The 19,282-nt window shown below is 38.2% G+C and overlaps 1 protein-coding gene across 3 annotated transcripts in view; it reads right to left on the reverse strand.

The window, feature by feature from the left end:
• The window catches only part of ZFAT (zinc finger and AT-hook domain containing), a 76,595-nt gene that overhangs the window by 12,439 nt on the left and 44,874 nt on the right, over nt 1-19,282 (reverse strand). For all 3 annotated transcript variants that reach the window (XM_082293941.1, XM_082293940.1, XM_082293942.1), the window contains 6 exons: nt 19,023-19,172; nt 16,987-17,160; nt 12,033-12,121; nt 9,467-9,605; nt 3,467-3,585; nt 1,913-2,039 (listed from right to left, as the gene is read on the reverse strand). In XM_082293941.1, coding sequence (XP_082150067.1) covers nt 1,913-2,039; nt 3,467-3,585; nt 9,467-9,605; nt 12,033-12,121; nt 16,987-17,160; nt 19,023-19,172 — 798 coding nt within the window. The remainder of the gene's footprint in view (nt 1-1,912; nt 2,040-3,466; nt 3,586-9,466; nt 9,606-12,032; nt 12,122-16,986; nt 17,161-19,022; nt 19,173-19,282) is intronic.

A 19,282-nucleotide genomic window follows, 5' to 3' on the forward strand; every position in this document is an offset into this window, starting at 1 on the left:
GAACAAATTTGCCCAGGGAATGCATGAATCAGCAAGTGAAGCCACACGGATCATTTCTATGCCTATTTGAAAGAGATCTAAAAGAATACATTGAATAAAGAAACAGCCACAACTCATAGCAGTAACTGCAAAGTAGGAAGCTGCAAGGCTTTACAAATCCAAATGTGTATTTACTAGACATTCATCTTACACACAACCTACCTGTATACCTATAACCATAACACCCATTTGGTACTTTAGAAACCTGTGTTTACCATCCATCTGGTCCTTTGCAATACCCCTCAACCTAAAAGAAGTAGTTTTATTACTAACATGCTGAAGGGAAAAATTAATTGCTTGGGAAGGCTCATACTTATCATTTTATAAACACTGGATCAGAACGTCTGTCCTTTTTAAAAAATTCTCTGATGTGTGTAGCCCTGCCAGAGTAAAGGGAGGTTTACAAAAAAACAAAAAAACCCCTTTTATAGTTGTACTCTGATTTCTCACAAAGTGTGAAATACCTGAATGCAGAAAAATGTTTTCTGTTATGCAGGAATACAAATTCCCACCAATGGCCCACTATTCCCACATGCCCATTGTCAGCATGAGGGAGATGTCGGACAGAGAAAGAAACTGTTAGGGTCATGTAAAGCTGCCTTATATTTACTTTAATCACTGTGAGAGATAGAAAAGAGACAGCAATAAGAATAAATCTAATTTCTTAACTTAAATTGTTTCAAACTGAGGTTGATACTGTGATAGTAGTCTAGGTCAGATAATATAATTTCAAATAGAAGGTATTTATATTTTGTTATTTACATAAGAAAAATGTGTATCTGAGTACTGAAAAATGTTTGCTTGCTCTTTTTTGGTTTGTTTTTTTTTTTTTACTATAAAACTGCCTTTAGACAAGATATTACCTTTTTCATACTAAGAGGGAATATGCTGGAAGAGTATCTGAAGTTGGATGCTCTAAAAGCAAGATTACTCAGAAAACTATTGCCTCAAGCTGAAAATAAAAACTACTATCTACAGTGCATTCCATGACAATGTTTATTTTAATTTAGATATACAAAAGTTAAAGGGAAGTTCTCAAGAAGTTTTCACTTACTCAGAATTTCCACTCATTAAAATAATATACAGAAATTGGTAGCGATGTAATTAAATTGCAACATGCTTGGAAAATCTGTAAAAAGTGGGAGTTTTTGACATGTATCTGTATTGTGAACTATAAAGACCACAATGGTAAACAATTGTAAAATGTTGTCTTCTGATAACCAGGGCATTTATTTATATGCATTACAAAACACTCATAGGAATATCTACTCTAGTCTCTGTTTTAACACTCTCAGAAATCTGGGCATTTTTCCTTTTCTTCCAGTTTTTGTTATTTCCCACTTAGCAGACATTATCTAATGCTACTCTTTTCCTCCTCAACCTGATACAGAATAGCTCACTTAGTTTCGTGTACCATCAGAATTGAGATTGTTAGTGCTGCCTTGGGAACATGGTAAATGAGCTATTCCACCATGTCGCTCCTGCAGTCCTGCTGACTAAAGCCAGAGAGGGAGAAAAATAACAGCCAGTAGATTGCCATTAGATACACATCATCTACTCTGCCAAGATAGCTAATTTCACACTATATTTAATAATATAGGCAGGAAATTCCACACAGCTAATAATAAAGTACAAAACAGGCAGTGATAATTATTAATGACTTCAGGATATAGAAATTCATAATGAATTATAATTTCTCATTTATACTTGGAGAAAATATAACCCCCCCCAGAACTAAGTTCTGGATGACTAATTTCATAATTTTTAATAGGAGATCACAGGAGATCATATACTGCCCAGTACACTCAAAAGAATAAGGTATTTTGGAAAAAAAAGGTGTATTTCTGTTCCAACCTAGAAAAAGGTAACTTACTGTTCTCAGAAGTGTATCTAAGGTTCTGTAAGGCAGCTACAGCAGCTTGAGTGCCTTGAACATCTTCTCCAGCCTCTGTGATATGGAGATATTGAGTGGATGCTTCTTCAGCAACTTCAGCAGTTAACTTGGAAACAAAACCCAGCCAAGGCATGAACAATCTCATTTCAGTGATTTAAACAACAATAAGGAATGGGTTTGGACAACAAATACTGTAACAAGAGCTATACAATGTGAAACAGAATTCAAGAGTATTACATGGGAGGTGGGATGATCATCCCACGGTGTTCTTCTAGATTCTACTTCAAAAGTTGTTTTAAGGATGTTAAGTTATTGTCTGAATAATAATAATAAGCTGAATTTATTTTTGTTGCACAGTTATTTTAGAACTAACAACAGACTTCTACTACATCAGAGTTGAGAAAAGAACTTTTGAGCAAAATGAATTTATAATGCAGATCTGCTAAACACCTCAGAAGCTTGAAAAAATGGCATTTTGTTTCAGAAAAGTTATCCTTTCCATAAGCTATGTTTTTTTCAAGACAAGCTGTCAATATGTATTCCTGCTCTGATGTGACTTTCTTTACAGCCAGTTCAGCAACAGAGACATTCTTGCATCCAGGATATCCTCTTACTTTTTCAGCTTTGGGCATCTACTGGGAAAGTGTACAGATGATCACTTGGAATATGGATACAAGGCTTTGAAGGGCTACATTTTAAAATGCTTGTCCCACCTTCTTTGAACAGCTGTCCAAATAGAACCTACTCCAGTGTTTTCCAAGGACTTATCCTTCTGTGTGTGGATACTCAATAACTATTAGACAAGACCTGCAGGTCAGCTCTTCCAAATCAGGCATTAGATTTGTGATGGGGGCAGCCTGAAATTTAGCAGAAGAGGTCTGAAACTGTGGAGGTCAGCCAACTGCAGTTGGCTCCTGGCTTTTTCCTCTCATTGGACTTCAAAATCAGCCTGCTCAGGCAATGGAAGACACTCAGCTGGCCAATCATAATTTTTTAATAGAAGTGTCTAAATCTGTAGTTTTCCCATCGATTCTGCATCTGCAGGATTGAAGCTTAAAACACAGAACATATCATAGAAGACTTACTCTGCACAACATTATCATTTTTTCAGCTGATCAATTAAAAAATTCCATTTTCTAGATTCTAGCCTTCTCCAGACCAAGACATATGCTTTTCTCTGCAGCTTTGCTCATCTTACAGTTAACACCATACACTATTCAGTATATTACAAAATGCAGTGAGTTTTTCAATTTCATGGTTTTTGCTAAAGTTTTTACCCTTCCTGCTGCAAATAGAGGACTGGAAGCCTAAAATGCAAAAATAAACATTTACAAGGTTGTTAACCCTATCATATATTAAAATTTAACAGACATAGCAAGGTATGCATTCAAATGAAGATAAGATCCCATGACCTTCTGATCTTATTTATATAAGTCAGAACCACATTTTTGTATGCTTCTTATTTTTATCCTTACTTTTCTCCCCAGAATTTTAAAAAAACTAAGGGTCAAAGCTACTGATATTTTGCTTTACCTCCCATTTGGTCTCCCCATCATTCTCCACTAACTTCATTCCATGCTTGTTTTTAAGATGTCTGTTGAACTCCCATTTTGTACCATACACAAAGCTGCAAACAGGACATTTAATGCCACCTATAAGGAAACACAAATAAATTCCTTGGACTATTTTCATATAATTCTTTTTCAAGGCAGTAACAACCCGTTTAATTTGTCCCCATCTCAATCAAGCCATGTAACTGTATATTGTTTTCCTGTAGCCATTTGTCCAACATGAAGAATGTTAATATTTAACATATACATCAATGGCACGCTTTAATAATTTTTTTAAATGTATCTTCTCTAAGACAGCTGTTCCAGTTTTTTCAAACTTTGTTCTTTTTATTTGTACATTAGCAAAGTAAACTAGGAAGAGTTAACAAAGTAATATCCTCTTCACCCAGATATCTTTGCTCTTGAGTTTTATGTTAACATGCAAACTGTAAATAAAGTTTTCTGTCTACAAAACGACACATAACATGAAGCTAGCACAATGTTTACTGTGTGAGTGTGCAGCATTACAGGTAAAAAACTGAGCATGAAATCATGAGAATCCAATTTTCTACACCAGATTAAACAGCTTTTACTTCTTTTCTTATGAAAATCATTTGGTCAGATGTTAGATCTCAGCTGCTTGTAATTATGCAAATAAGTATTTCTCCTTTTTCCTCTCTATTGACTAAAGAGAACAAGAATAACCTGCCTGTGATAAATGATTGCATTAGGTGACCAGAACCCACTCTAACAAACCTAATGGCTCGGGAAGTGCCTTATGCCACTGCAGGAACTGTGCTACCATGTGGCTGACTCCACATCATTGTGGCCAAAGATGATGCTTACTCATGATGTTCAAATGCTTCAAACAGACTCACAGAAGCTGGTTATTAGCCAAGACCTGGGTGCACAGTCCTTTATGAACAAGATGATTAGAAAAAACAGACCATTTTTCATTAATGGAAACCTACCATATGGTATCCTACCAGGTGAAAAAAAGTAAACATTTTATTTTGATAAAACAGAATATAACTGCACCCAGTCTCTAGGGGATTCACCAACACTTGTTACTACACAAACCTCCCTCTTTGCTCTCTCAGTCTTTACCAAACTTCACTGTTAGAGTAGATGCTCAATATTTCATCTCTAAACAAATCTGAAATAGCTTCACTATTAAGGGAAACTCAAAAAGTTCAGATTAGAACAATGACATTATCAGTTACAGAAAATGAAATTACACATTAATTTCACACCAATCTGCAGCATGAGGAAAAACCCATTGCTGTGAAACAGTGAACACTTTTCTGCATTACTTTGCTATTGAAACTATTACAACAACACACCAGGTAAATTAAATCCGTAACTTTTGTCATTATGACTTCAATTAAATAACAAGCAATAGAAGCACAGAATTAAACTGGTAATATAGAACTCCATATCGGTGACTTGATATGAAAGCTCAGAAAAATTAATTTCTAGATGATTCTTTAAAATAATGGGTAACATACAGAGAAAGCCGATGAATTACATGCCTTTACTACTTTCAATAACAAAACTGATGTTTGTAACAAAATACTGCAGGCAGATCTTATATAGCTCCATAACTTTCTTCCATTGACATGTGCTCTCCAGTTTATTTATTGGCCTAAAATCTCCATAAGATAACTCTTATTTTCTGTCCAAAGAAAGCACGTGATGACAGCTGTATAACAGAACACTGAGGCCACAACTGGATCCTCATGTGTGCACAAGTAGCTGCACAAACACAAATGAAAATCTGTCTCTCAGATACATAAACAAAATATTTATGGATGGGAAGGAGGATTGGTGAGGAGAAAAGAAAAAACTGAGGAAAACTTTATGTGACTTGCCCAGCACAAAGCAAGTGGAACTAAAAAAATAAGTCATCAAATGAGCACACAGGCAGGGCCTTGCAGAAAAACTGGTGGGTAGTGCATAAGTACTCTTGTTGCCTTTGCAGAATACATCAGATTCTTATGGTATTTATTTTCCTTTATTACTTTTTAACACTAAAATAAATGCCAGATCATAGACTTCTACTTAAACAAAGAAGCATGCACAAACCCTGCAAAATCCCAAGCATTTCTCTGATCCTGGGTGATTCCAATTTCTACCACAACCCCAGAAATTAAATACTGCTGTCTATCCTTGGCAATGCAGTTGCTCAAATGAACACATTCCCTCTTCCATGAATCATTCATTTATTTATAAGCTCATTCTAGGAATCTTGAGTACAGTCCAGCAGTCTACATTCATATAAATATTTCCAATTAAGATTATTTGCAGTGCCTGCAAATGCCTCAAAAACCAATTGAGTAGAGGAGATGAGCAAGTGTGAGGCATTCACTCTGGGCTCAGTGGGTAACTTAGAACAAGCAGAATACAATACAAATAGATATAGACAGCTTTTACTGATATTAATCTTTGTTACTTTCCCCTCTCAATTTCTTTCCAAGCCTTTTTTGCCTGCTGATATTCTCTCCTTTTCCTTTTCATCTATAGTCCTTTCATTTCAAAGGGTTTGCTTAATATCAGGTCTGAAAGGTCTTCTTCCTTTATATGAATACATGAATAATTTTCCAAAATTGCTTTTCAGATCTATGAATATAGTAAATTGAAACTAAAGAGAAGCTAGTCAGACAGCAAGGTGCAACTTCTGGCCCAAGCAGCTCAGAAACACAGAGAATCATCAAAAGGTTTGGGTTGGAAGGAACCTTAAAGAGTATCCTGTTCCAAACCCCTTGCCAACTGGCAGGGACACCTTCCACTAGAACAGGTTGCTCAGGGCCCCTGAGCCTCAAGTGGGCTTGAACACTTCCAGGCATGGAGCATCCACAATTTCTATGGGCAACTTGTTTCAGTGCCTCACAGTGAAGAATTTCTATTACCTTGTATGACACTCAGGTGTCATATATGACAAATATGACTTGTCATACTGCATAATCTGTCCACAGCAATCTGCTTGTGTTGTGTGAACCAAATACAAAAGACCTGATTTGCAAATCAGGAAAACTTCTATTAACTTCAGTAGAATTCATGTTTATCACCTCAAAATGCAAATGTCTCTCACAAGGAACAATTCTTCCCTCAGTGAGATACCAAAACACTGAGAAAAATTCAGTGTTTCTATAGCATGATAAAGAATCTCTGGTCTTATTTGGAACCCAGGTGCAAGTTCCATCTGATGCATCACAGAGCAGGAATTTGAGTTGGCAAAGGAAGCTGCATGTGGGAAAATTGCACCTATTAATACAGCTTTCTTCATTACAGAGCCCTGAGAAGAGACACTGACTTCATAGCTCCTACACGGATTTGATGCCCCATTACTGCTCTAAAATGCCTGACTTTTTCACAGACGAATGTGAAAAGGTGTGAATTCCACAGATGAATGTGGAAAACAAACACAGCACTAATGTCAGCACAGGAAATATAAATGCTGTGTAAGGAGGGGAAGAGAAAGAAGGATGCAAAGTGAGAGATGCAAAGAACAGAACAGGCTCTTTCAGTTGGAGGGGATCTACAAGGACCATCTAGTCCAACTGCCTGACCAAATGATGGAGGACCAAAAGTTAAAGCTGTTGTTAAGGGGATTGCCCAAATGCCCCTCAAACACTGACAGCCTTGGAACACTGATCACCTCTCTGGGAAGGCTGTTCCAGTGTTAGGTCAACTTCTCTGTAGAGAAATGTCTCCTAATGCCTAGGCACAGTTTTGAACCATTCCAATGTTTCCTACCACTGCATCCCAGGGAGAAGAGCTCAGCACCTCTCTCTCCCCTTCCGCCCCTCAGGAAGCTGTTAGAGAGCAATGAGGTCACCCCTCAGCCCCCTCTTCTCCAAACGAGACAAAGCCCAGAGCCCTCAGCTGCTCCTCACAGGACATGACTTCCATCCCCGTCACCAGCTTTGTTTCCCTCTGGATACAGTCATGAACCTTCACATCCTGGGACCTGGTGGGTCCCAGCCCTGCACTCAGGGCTCCAACACTGAGCACAGCAGGATAATCCTCATTTTTCCTGGCTGGTCATGCTGCATTCAATGCACCCCAGGATGGGGTTTGCCCTCAGGCGTGCCAGGGCTCACTGCTGGCTCCTGGAGAGCTGCTGCCAACCTGCACTCCTGGATCCCCATCGGCAGGGCTGATCTCCCTACTTAGACCTGTGCCAGGCATTACTCCATCCTAAGGAGAATCTGACACTTGAACTTGTTAAATTTCATCCTGTTAATCACTGTCCAATGTTCAATGTGGTGGAAAAAGGATATCCACCACAGAAAAAGTTAAAGGCTCTTCTCTCGCATCTCACCCTAATGTCTCCATTTTAAGGCTACTCTTGCATCTCAACAAATTTACAGTTGTTTGTTTCAGTGGAAAAGAATTATTTTCAGAAGTGCATTTATCTGGCTCTCAAAGGGAAAGCCTAATCAGCTCATGATTAATTTTATTTGTTCAAGACATTGCAAGTATGATCCCTAATTTATACTAAGAGAATTCATTCTCTGATACCTATTCCTAAGAGTGGCTACAGACAAATAATTCCTTGCAGTGCTCAGATATTTGGGAAGTTAAACAAAGCTCCCTATAATGCACAGCTCTTCCTTCATCTGGGTGACCACAAAATAGAGGCTCTGAATACTGCCCAAGCAAATACTACTTCCTTAAAACAACTGCAGGTTCCCCATGGACTTACACTGTCTGTGAAAATAACTGTAGAATTATACTATATATTCCTACCCTGAAATTTATAGGTATTTACTTTTAAAATTATTTGGTTTTTTGACAAAAAGGAAACAACGAAATGTTATATAAAAACAACACAGACCCATTACTTATTGTAGTTACACTTTTACCCCTTACAGTGCAAGTTTAAAAGGAGAGTCTCAGATTGAGTTATCTTTCTCTGTGTCATGATTTCAGTATTTTAACATGAATTAATGCCTTCAATAGATAAATGTTATGTGTTAGATGAATGGTTTGGAAATCCCATTTAGAAATAATGTAACCTTAGAAGAATTATATTAATTCATTATCTAATACAACAGCATTACTTTGGTCCTGTTCCTCTTCAATGAAATCAGAAACTGAAGATTTCAAAAGATATTATTAAACTGTTCATAGTTTCTATTAAAAAATAGGGAAAACACTTTCTAAAATTATGAGTAACAGAGAAGGAAACTTACTTTTACCAAGAATTAAAGTATTTTCAACACACTTTAATACATAATCTGGCTTTCTCCTCTTCTTGCTCAATATTCCTCACACCAGGCACTAGAACTGAAGGAGCTTGACACCCAAAAATATACCTGACTGCATTATCAGTTGTTTTGCTTTGGTTCATCTACCCAGTGTGTAACAGCAAAGCTACTCATGTGAGTCAGACAAATCTTAAATTAGAATGTTAAGATTACTGTTATACTACTAATAAAGTCTTGGGTTATTTACACAGACATGCTTCCTTTGCCCATAAGCAAGACTGTGAGCACAACAATTCCTAACCTGTTTTACCTGTACTCTCCTTTTACCCCAGATTTTTCTAGTGGGGGAATGATTTGCTGCTATTTACTCTTCAGTCTCTTTCCTTATGTTTGCTCAACCTTACCTCAAGTTCAACCTTGCAGAATTGTCACAGAAATTTATCAGCAGAATGGTAGAAATTTATCATTCATTTCAACAGACAGTGATCCTTTACTTACAGAAAGAGACAAGTGTCAATGATAAATGTATGCAACAACAAATAGCACAGGCAAGGTCAAACAAAACTTTGGTTCACACACCCTTAAAAACCAGGAACAAAGGACTCTGAATGAAGGGTAAAAGGTGGCCATTTCCAAATTACTAAAAAGGAATAACGATTTATCATGAAACATCCAATAAACTGACGAACACATACTGCACAAAAGTTTATCTTCACACCAAGTTTGCTTCAGCAAAAAAAGATAACAAATCTTATATGGTGGAGATGTACCTTGTTGGATAAGGGCTTCAGCTGCAGGCTCCCCAGACCCTGCATTGACATATTCTTCATTAGGATGTTTCCTGTTGTAATGTCTCTTCAGGGAACCAGAGATATTGCAGGAATAGTGGCAGTGTGCACAGCGGAAGGGCTGGGAGCAAAAAGGAAAATGTTGGACTGTATTTCCTCACCTTTAACAGGAGATACAGGTCTAAGCTGCAATGTTTTGATCCCAAGAAACCATGTCCATTGCTGGCTTAGGCATCTTTCAAGGAGACCCTCCGAAGTTCACCATAAATGGAAAGTGTAACTAAACATTGCCTAAATTTGGTACTTTTTATTATGTGCAAGACAACAAGTAGTCTCAATATTGTAAGATTATTACACAGTTTCTGTAATTCAGTAAATTGTGTGCTTTCATAATTGATGATAACAGGTCTGACCATAAGGAGACTGTCTACTATGAAATTACTCAGCTGTTGTGGGCTTTGGACTGAAAGAGGGGAGCAAGACAACTAAAATAACTGAAACGACAACATGGTTGTACAGTCAATCTAATTTAACAGGTTTCCCTTTCTTTTAATTTTTTCTTTCCTTTCCCCTTTCCCTTTTCTTTCACCTTTCCCTGGCATTCGCAATTCTATGATCATTTGGTGAGCTAGTTTTGGCAACTAAATTAATTAATTTTTTAAGAACATGTCTCTCTTCAACTGACAGGGAGACAAATTCCTAAGGAAAAAAAATGAGGAAAACAAACATTTGAGCCTAAAGTTAACCTTTGAGAATAACTTTCTGACTGAGATATATCACAGTTATAGGAAGCTTGACACAACCATTAGGTCCTGGAAAAGCATGCAGACTTTGACCAAAGTCCTCAGGGAAAAGTTAAATACCTGAGAATGGGATGCAAAATGTCTCATGCACAGCAGCCCCACCTAAAGCTGCTCAGCAGAAAATGGTTGGTACAGAAATGTTCATCTAGGAGCTGAATTTAAAGCAGAGAAATATCTGCAGTCAGGGTCCATTAATTAGAACACTCTCCTAAGCTCATTGCTCTTGCTCTTCCTTCAGGCTCCAAACAGCAAAAATAAGGAAGAAAAGTGATGTTCAGACTCCCTTAACCTTACACTTCAGACAGTACTGTAACATTCAGCTACTCAATATTTCAGAGATGGGTACTGTCTTTCTATTGCTGAAACTGTCATTTTTAAAAGACAGTAATCCAGACAGACTGCTGTGTTCTTGTAGCACTCTCTTGTGCAAGTCACACATGTTACCTGCTATTGGACAGCAGGATTGCAAATTCATGGAGCTGGGAAATATGATGGATTAAAGGATAATTAGATCACCTAAGCAGTGACATTTCTCTGAGTCTCATAAGCATGAAAACAACTGTCCTAGAAGGAGGCAAACATTTTTTTAACTCCTTTACACAAATGCTCCTGATTGATCTGATCCAGTGGTCAGTACTCTTGACAATGCCTTAAATTGCCACACTTATGTGCAAGCAGATCCCGAGGTCAGAACCAGCTACATTTCAAGAACTGCACTGTGAGTACATTCACCACTTGAGCCATCAAAAAAGGAAAATTATGTATTTTCATTTACAAAAAATCCTTTAAAAATGTAAGTCTGGAGCAAAACCACATACTTAAGAAAGAAAAATTATTTGTTCAAAATGTATCATCTCTTTCGATGAGTTGTTTTGTCTTCCAAAACTTAAATCATATTGACAAGACTGCTTGCCTTTCTGCTTTATGGCTCTTGTTAAGAATGCCTGCAGTGTACTCTTTATAGAAGTACAATGATCTGTTAGATAATGAAAGATGTTACATATGAAAATAGTATGATGTTTTCAGTAAGAAATATGCTTATTGTCAAGATAAAGCCTCACATTAAAATGAACATTTTCATAAATACAAAATACTTTTTTTCTGGAAAAGAAGCTAGTATAATTCCTATTTACTGAATATAACAATTGACAATACATTAAGAGCTATCATGCTGAGAACCAATGTGAAATCTAGAAATAAAACCGTACTACCATTTATTAAAATAAACTGTATCTCTAATTTCAATACTTCATGGAAGTATTAACAATTTTCAAAACTCTTTCCAATGCATGTTTCAGATAAATGGGCTGTTTTAAAATTATTTCTCTTCAATTTTCTTCAAATATATGAACTCATTTACAGTACAACAGACTGGCAATCTTCAGGGAAAATTAAGGTGGGCAATGAACAGTGATATAGGGAATTTGCTTTCATGCCTCCCTAGGACATTTTAAGGTACATATTAAATCCACTCTCTCAAGGACAGACAATCAAACCCAATAATGCTTGTTTCATATTGCAACACACAGATATTTTTGTCAAGTAAAACTACTAATTACAAATTGGTCATGAACAAAATAACCCTATCTCAAAAGTCTGAATACAAAGTCAAAATTTCTAAAATATTAAAATGTTTATATACTGTTAATTGTCACCAAACAGGAAAATGTGCCAGTTTTAATATTGTTATCTGAAGTTCTCTGTATTTCCTAATAACTTTAAGCACGATTTATATGTTTTCTTACCTTGAAAGAGACGTGTTGTTCCATATGACGTAGGAGCTGTGGCTTCTGGGCAGCTGTATAGTCACACACTGTGCATTTAAACTGCTTTCCTGAAATGGGAATAGGAAATGGAATAACTTTTTCTATTTAAGTTTAGAAAACTACTGATTCTATTTCACCATAAATTCCAAAATGCTAAGAATGAACAATACGAGAAGTCTGGCACTTGCTCTGCAAAACTTTGGTTAAATAGAGCTAAGAGCAGAGTATGGGAGGAAAAAAGGCCCGAGTGCAATCTTTAAATTGTAAGCATTAAACACTCTGGATTCTCCTGGGATAGTCACTTGGGAAAGAAGAAAAAGAATTGTTATAGTGCACCCTAAATGAAAGGAGGAAATCCATTATTTACAGCTGCAGGCACAGCTACTTTGCTATTTGTAAAGCACACTTGGAATAAATAAATACCCATGTTTGATCATGCTCACATGGTTTTATTTATTTCTGTCCATAGCACTGAATTGGTATGATTCAAATACATTTTCCCTTCAAAGCAGTCTCTCTCACTAATTTATTTTTTCCCTTATGATTTAAATGCACACAATTTCCTTCTTTTTATTCTCTGGGTTTCATACTCCCTTTCTCCTTATTTTGCCTCTAAGATTCTATCAGGGCTGCTACCTCCAGCCAAATTACAAGGTGCATTAAATACAGAAGGACTTCATTCCTGAATTAAATAAGCACGGCTGGCAAATTGTATTTGACTGACGTGCAATAAGGATATGCTAGAAACTACTCCAAAAGCAAAAGAAGTAAAGTAGAATAGAGAATATTCTGTATTACCACAAAGAAATGGGGTTTCTTTAGATTCCAGATCCTGATGTAAAAAGTTACAAGCATTTTATACTAAGTGTGAAAGTTTCTATAAAACACGGCTAAGAAGAACCTTCTGGTATCTAAATAAAATAATGAAAACTAGGCTTTTTGGTTTGCTTCTACTCACAAACAGTAATGACCCTGGGCTACAGAATTGCTTTCTATCATGTTGCTCTTGAGAAGTCTGTCTTCTGGAAAAGAATAAATCAGACACAAAACTACTTTATATTCCACTGCTTAAACTGACCTTGCAGGGCTGTGATATTTGAACAAAAATTGCTTGGATTCATAAGTCAGTAAGACAAGACTCATGAACAGTGAGCCATCTTTCAGATTCACTTATTCATGAAATAACTGAAGAACACTAGGTGTGTGCTGGTAAGAACTTTTGCAGTGCTGTCACTACAGGAAGGGACCTTGAACAAAGAGAAGCTGTCGCTCAAGAGGCTGAAAGTCCCCTGACAAACCACATTCCTGGTGACAAATGTTCTCTTCTTCTTTCACAGCGGTTTGAAATGCATGAGAAGTTTGTTGGGGTGGACTTAGTGAGGAATATTACTTAAGACTCCACAGACAGTGAGATCCTGTTTCCACTGGAGCCAATGGCAAAACTCACCCTTCAAATGTATGAGGAATTTCCTGTAACAGTTTTGGAATTGTGAAAAGCAAGGCAAAAGAGCCTAAGTCTTGGATTTATTTGTACCAGCCAAAAAGGGAGCTTCATCAAAAAGGAACACAGTCATAGAATGGTTTGGGTTGGAAGGGACTTTAAAGGTCATCTTGTTCCAACCCCCCTGTGATGGGCTAGGACACCTTCCACTAGAAGTCACCACAGTTATTCCAGAAGATGATGAGTTTGAAGCCAGATAAAGAAGGCTCCTGGTAATAACAATGCCTCAAGAGTCAAGGTTTACAGCCTGACCTAGCAGTCATTTGTAAGAGAACACAGCTCTTCACCTGGATTTCAATATTTAAAGCTAATTTCACACTTTTAAACCCAACCCAGAGACGGCGAGATCCTGCTCAACTATGGCACTATTCTTAACAGTGCCAAAATTCAAAGCAGCCTCAGATGAATTGCAGTAATGACTTACACACACATAGATTTTGTTCAAGAAATGTAACTAACAGGTGAAAAAAATTCAACTTTCATTGCTGAATATTTGATCATGCCAGATGGTGAAAACAAAACAGAAAGGTTTTGAAATTAAACCCCACGTAGTGATTTACTTTACAGGGACATAGAAAGAGACCTTTTTATTTTTCTTTATAGACTAATCATGCTTGAAATTTCCTTTTCATTCAAACACAACAACCTGCCTCCTTCTCCCAGCCAGGAATCAGCTGAGGACTGCATTTGGTAAGTAAAATCTTGATTCTTGCATATGAAGTTTAGATGCATGTGCCACACCTACTTGTTACTGACCAAGTTATTTCAAAATACTGGAAAGTACTTTTTGAGTAACAAGTGATTTACTAACTCACAGTATTTCTGCAGTAACTTTGGTAATAAAACAGTAACTATAATCTTCCTGTAACATAGCATATTGATGCAAAGCGGATTCTCTCTCACTTGAACACACAGACATAAGCATTACTTAATATCTCTGACACAGAAAATGTATATGAATACATTCTAAAAATGTAACAGAGCATTATCTGCTTTCTGTGAAGATGTAATTTGAAGGAAAAAAAAAGAAAGAATGGAAATGAAATGGTCAACAAAAAGTGGAATGAGGTTTCACAGAGTTGCATGAGTAACAAAGATCAAGCTACTAAGTCATAGTGAAGGTCTGTACAACTTATCCTGCTAAATAATTTACTTCAGTTTGATAATCACAGAATAATAAAGTATTGTTGTGCTCTAACTTTTGATATAAAATGGGGTACTTTTCTGGATGTGCATCTTGCTTTTTACAGTTATCATCATAGAAATATTAAAACTGCAGGGCAAATAAGGTGCTGCATGTGAGACTGTAGAGAGTCAGTGCCCAGGTTTGCCACTGGCTGATTAGACATCAGGACAGGGCCTTGTGTCTGATGGGCTGCTGGATTTGCCAGCAAGGATCCTAACAATATTCTCATAGAACAAAACAGTAAGAGACTTAAACATAGAACTATCAGCAATTTCAAACTACCAATTATTTTTGATGTATTGAGATCAACAATTTTCTGTAAGAACAAGGAAGGCATGTAAATTTCAGAAAACACAAAATTTCAGAAAAACCTAGTATTTCAGAGACAGCTGTCTTTCACAGAAATTAGTTTTTGTCATGGATTAGCATAGCTACGGAAGTGATTCTCTTGCAAAGAGGGGCTTACAGCTTCCTCTATGACCTGACAGAACCTATCAACTGGCTAGTTTGAACATTGACAACTTTTTAAGCCACTTTAAAAGCCACTCTTTAGCTTGACACGCCTTTGTGGTCCACATTTAAGAATGGACAAACCCCGGGAAAGCTCTCTCTTGCTTCCGGCCTTGGGACAGGTAACTGGGGGGGGCCCATGCGGCCCAGAGGGGCCAGGCCCTGCTCAGCCCGGGCTGGGCCAGGACACAGCCATCCTGGAGCCGTGTGGCCCTGCTCCATCCACAACCCCTCACAGCCCTGCTCCATCCACGGGCCCCCACAGCCCTGTTCCACCCACGGGCCCCCACAGCCCTGTTCCATCCACGGGCCCCCACAGCCCTGTTCCATCCACGGGCCCCCACAGCCCTGCTCCATCCACAGCCCCCCACAGCCCTGTTCCATCCACGGGCCCCCCACAGCCCTGTTCCACCCACGGGCCCCCACAGCCCTGTTCCACCCACGGGCCCCCACAGCTCTGCTCCATCCACGGGCCCCCACAGCCCTGCTCCATCCACGGGCCCCCACAGCCCTGTTCCATCCACAGCCCCCCACAGCCCTGTTCCATCCAGGCAACCCCTGGTTCGGCGGGGCTCATCTGAGATCGATGCCCCGCTGTCCAGCAAAGATCATGTGACCAACAGTGATAAGCGAATTCCAGCTGCAAGGCCCAGCTGAGATTAACCCTTTTAGTGCTCTAAGTTTCCCCCAGAACAGATGAAGCCTGCAGACATCAATTCTCTCCCGAGTCAATGCCATAAAGACACCAAAGTCAGTGAAGAAGGAAGAGCTGAAACCCTGAGGGAAGAGAAAGAGGAGATGCTTAGAAGCTGAAATTCTGTTGTAAAGCTATGGTGGTGATGGACTATGATATATCAGAGTACCTTTTGTAATTTCATGAAAGCATGGGGGGTGGAGTGTTCAAACTGTAATTGTGAGCAGAAGTACTTGTGCTGAAATAAGCAAATGACAGTAGCTGTAATTTCATGAGGATCCTTTTGCTCCCAGGGAAGGGGGAGGGCCTCTATTCTTAGAGATGAAGATACTCCCAGAGATGGGTGAAGAGAACCTTTGTTCCTGAACAGCTCAACCTTAAAATGGTAGCCCAGTAGCTCAAGAGTGGACCCTCGAAAGCAGCTGTGGGAAAAGCTGCAAGTCGGGGGAAGGGACTCTCACATGATGCGAGCAGAGAACCAACCCGGGCGGCTGTCTTGCTGTGACATTGAAGCCATGAAGAGAACTTCTTGTGGAGATGTCTCCACAGCATGAGCAAGAGAGACTCCTCTCCCTAAGTGAACTGAACAAGGTTATTATAGAAGTGGTAAACTGACTGAACATCTCAAGGGTTATCTTTTTACATTGTCAGTGGGAGAAGGGAGAAAAGTGGGGGGAAGAGAAGTGTTCTGAAGGTTTAGTCTGATTTTTTTTTCTTTCTTTTAGGTCCATTAATAAAGTTCTTTATATTCTTTTAAGTTTTGTGCCTGCTTTGCTTTCTCCTAATTCTTACCTCACAGAAGGTAAATACTGAGTATTTTGGACCAAACCACTACATTCTAATTGGTGTTTCTGCCCAGTTTACGAACTGAACCCGCTGCAGTTTTTCAAAGTTTTGAATTGTTTTCCAAATGGTGTCTCCTGAGAATAAATAAAATCTGTAAATCACACTTAAGTGTTCAACTGTAAAACATTTGTTAATGAGGCCTGTTGTACAGCCAATATTTATTGTCCTAAAATAGATTTAATAAACATGCACTTACCATCAGCAGTATGAAGGAGTTTATGGCTCTTCAAAGTGCCCTTTGATTTGAACTTTTTCCCACACATATCACAAAGGTGCGTTTTCTCCGTGCTGTGACGATTCATGTGGGCTTTCAAGTTGCTCTTGCTGCGAGTGGCATACTCACAGAGGGAACATTTGAAGGGTTTGACACCTAAACATGAAAAATTATACCATGAAACAAGCAGGCTGTGCCTTTCCATGAGAGGCTGGACATTTGCTTGAAAGAAATTTCACATCATGTGAGCAACATGGTCAAAGAGAAACATTTCAAAATTTGGATCTCTACAAATAAAAAATTGCATCTATAGCTTCTGTGTAAATGATGCCAAGCTTGTGACAGCATCACTTAACTGTTAAGAGAAAGGAGGAGTCTTTTAGAATTGAATATTGCTCTACTGAAGCCAGGTACTGAGTTTAGCCAGGCAGTACTGATAATTGGGTCTTGCTATGCCTATCCTTCACTTAGAAGTAAACTCCAGACTGCCTGCAGCGATGCCTAGCTGGTGTAAGTATCTCCCTCTGAATAGCTTCAAATAACTACCATTCTCTGTTTACTACACTGTTTACAACACAGAAGCAACCTGTGGTAAGGAGGACTGCTTCATTAGGTAGTTAAAGCATAAGTTAAATGTGCAAGCTGTGTTTTATTGTTAACTAGTGTCAGATTTGCTAATGGGTCAGTCAGTGGTATTGCCTGGGCTCTCAGTAAGATACAAGCACTTAAAACTTCACTTCCCTCAAACTGTCCAAAGCACGTAGAGAGATATCCAGTGTGTCACATAACAAAAGGTCTGTAAGAACAAAGTAAATCCTTCAAAGAAAAGCTGAATAAATCTGAACTGGCAGAGTAGTTCAACAGTTGCATGAGGGTCTGCACATTTTAGATTGATACTCGTGACCTTAAAACTAGATTTACAAGCATGAGGAATTACAGTCTGCTTTAAGCAGACTTGATTGCACACTTTCATTTGGGAATAAATTTCTGTTCACCTCTTTCTCCTGCTAGTTACATGACATGGGTTCCCAGTTCCAGTCAGAATAAAAGAACTCTGTCTACGGAATACACAAGGAATTGCTCTAACCTGCACTCTGCCTTACCTAAATTCCTTAATGAAGGCCACTGGAGAGGACCCCTGCTATGCTACGCAGGCAGGAAAACTTAGAGCATTTAAACAAATTTGCTGAACTACCTATATGGGAACACTTTGAAAACAAGATACCAGCTTGAGAACACCAAATCCCATTATCCCCTTTATGCAGAGGGATGGCTAAAGAACCCAAAGGCATGGGCAGTCTGTCCCATAGATTATTAACGTGACCAAAGACCATGTAAGCAGTCTTCAACCTTTTATTAAAATACACAGACTTGATAGACACAAGATTTTACTGTCTAAAGATTTAAATTCTAGGCATTTTTAACCCATGTGTTGCCACATTACTGGAATTTCTCCCTTAAAAAGTCATGAATATGATGAGCATTATCTTAGGAGATTTTGATCACTGTCTGTGTCTGTGCAGCTAGCTGCCATGCTCTGCATGATTTAATTAAAATACTCACAGAATTTATATGTATACATCAAAGCAATTGGATTGCAGTTGGTTTACTAACAGATTTCCAGACCAAGGATTTTTGGACAAATGTGAAAGGAGCAGCAGTGACTCATAAGATGCTACAGAAAATTACTTGTTTTAAAATACTGAGCATGTTTTTAATTCACTCCTCCTTACTCCCATAGAATACTTTACAGAAGTTTATGAATGAGTTTTGGAAAAAAATTGCATCCGATTTTTATTAATTTTTATAAAACATTTAAATTGTCTCTTCATATTCTGAGTGTGCAGTTCCATATGTGATCCAGAATCCATTAAACTAATTAATTAATCTCCAATGTAGCTTATAGTTTGTAATTTGGGTATAGAAATAAACTTGAATCTGGTTTTTTTTATGTCAGCAAAGCTCCAGTGGAATATGAGACTCGTTATATGCCCAAAAGTGTAAAACCAGAGTTTTACCTTCATGAGCCCAAATATGACGTTGAAGGTCTGATCCATTCTTCATAAAATAAAAATCACAGTGGGGACATTTCACAGCTCGTTTTCCAATAAGTCCTTTCAGCTGAACTCTTCTGCCAAGAATCTCAGAAATAGTAGTCATTGAAACCTCTGAGAGAAATGCAAAAGACAGTAAGAAACAGAAGGACATGAGGGAATTTATTCTGTAAATAATATTGAAGAGCTAGATCCTGATTCAGTCCAGTTTTTTAAAAGCTCTA

This window comes from Coloeus monedula, assembly GCF_965178545.1.
Source record: "Coloeus monedula genome assembly, chromosome: 1".
NCBI lineage: Eukaryota > Metazoa > Chordata > Aves > Passeriformes > Corvidae > Coloeus > Coloeus monedula.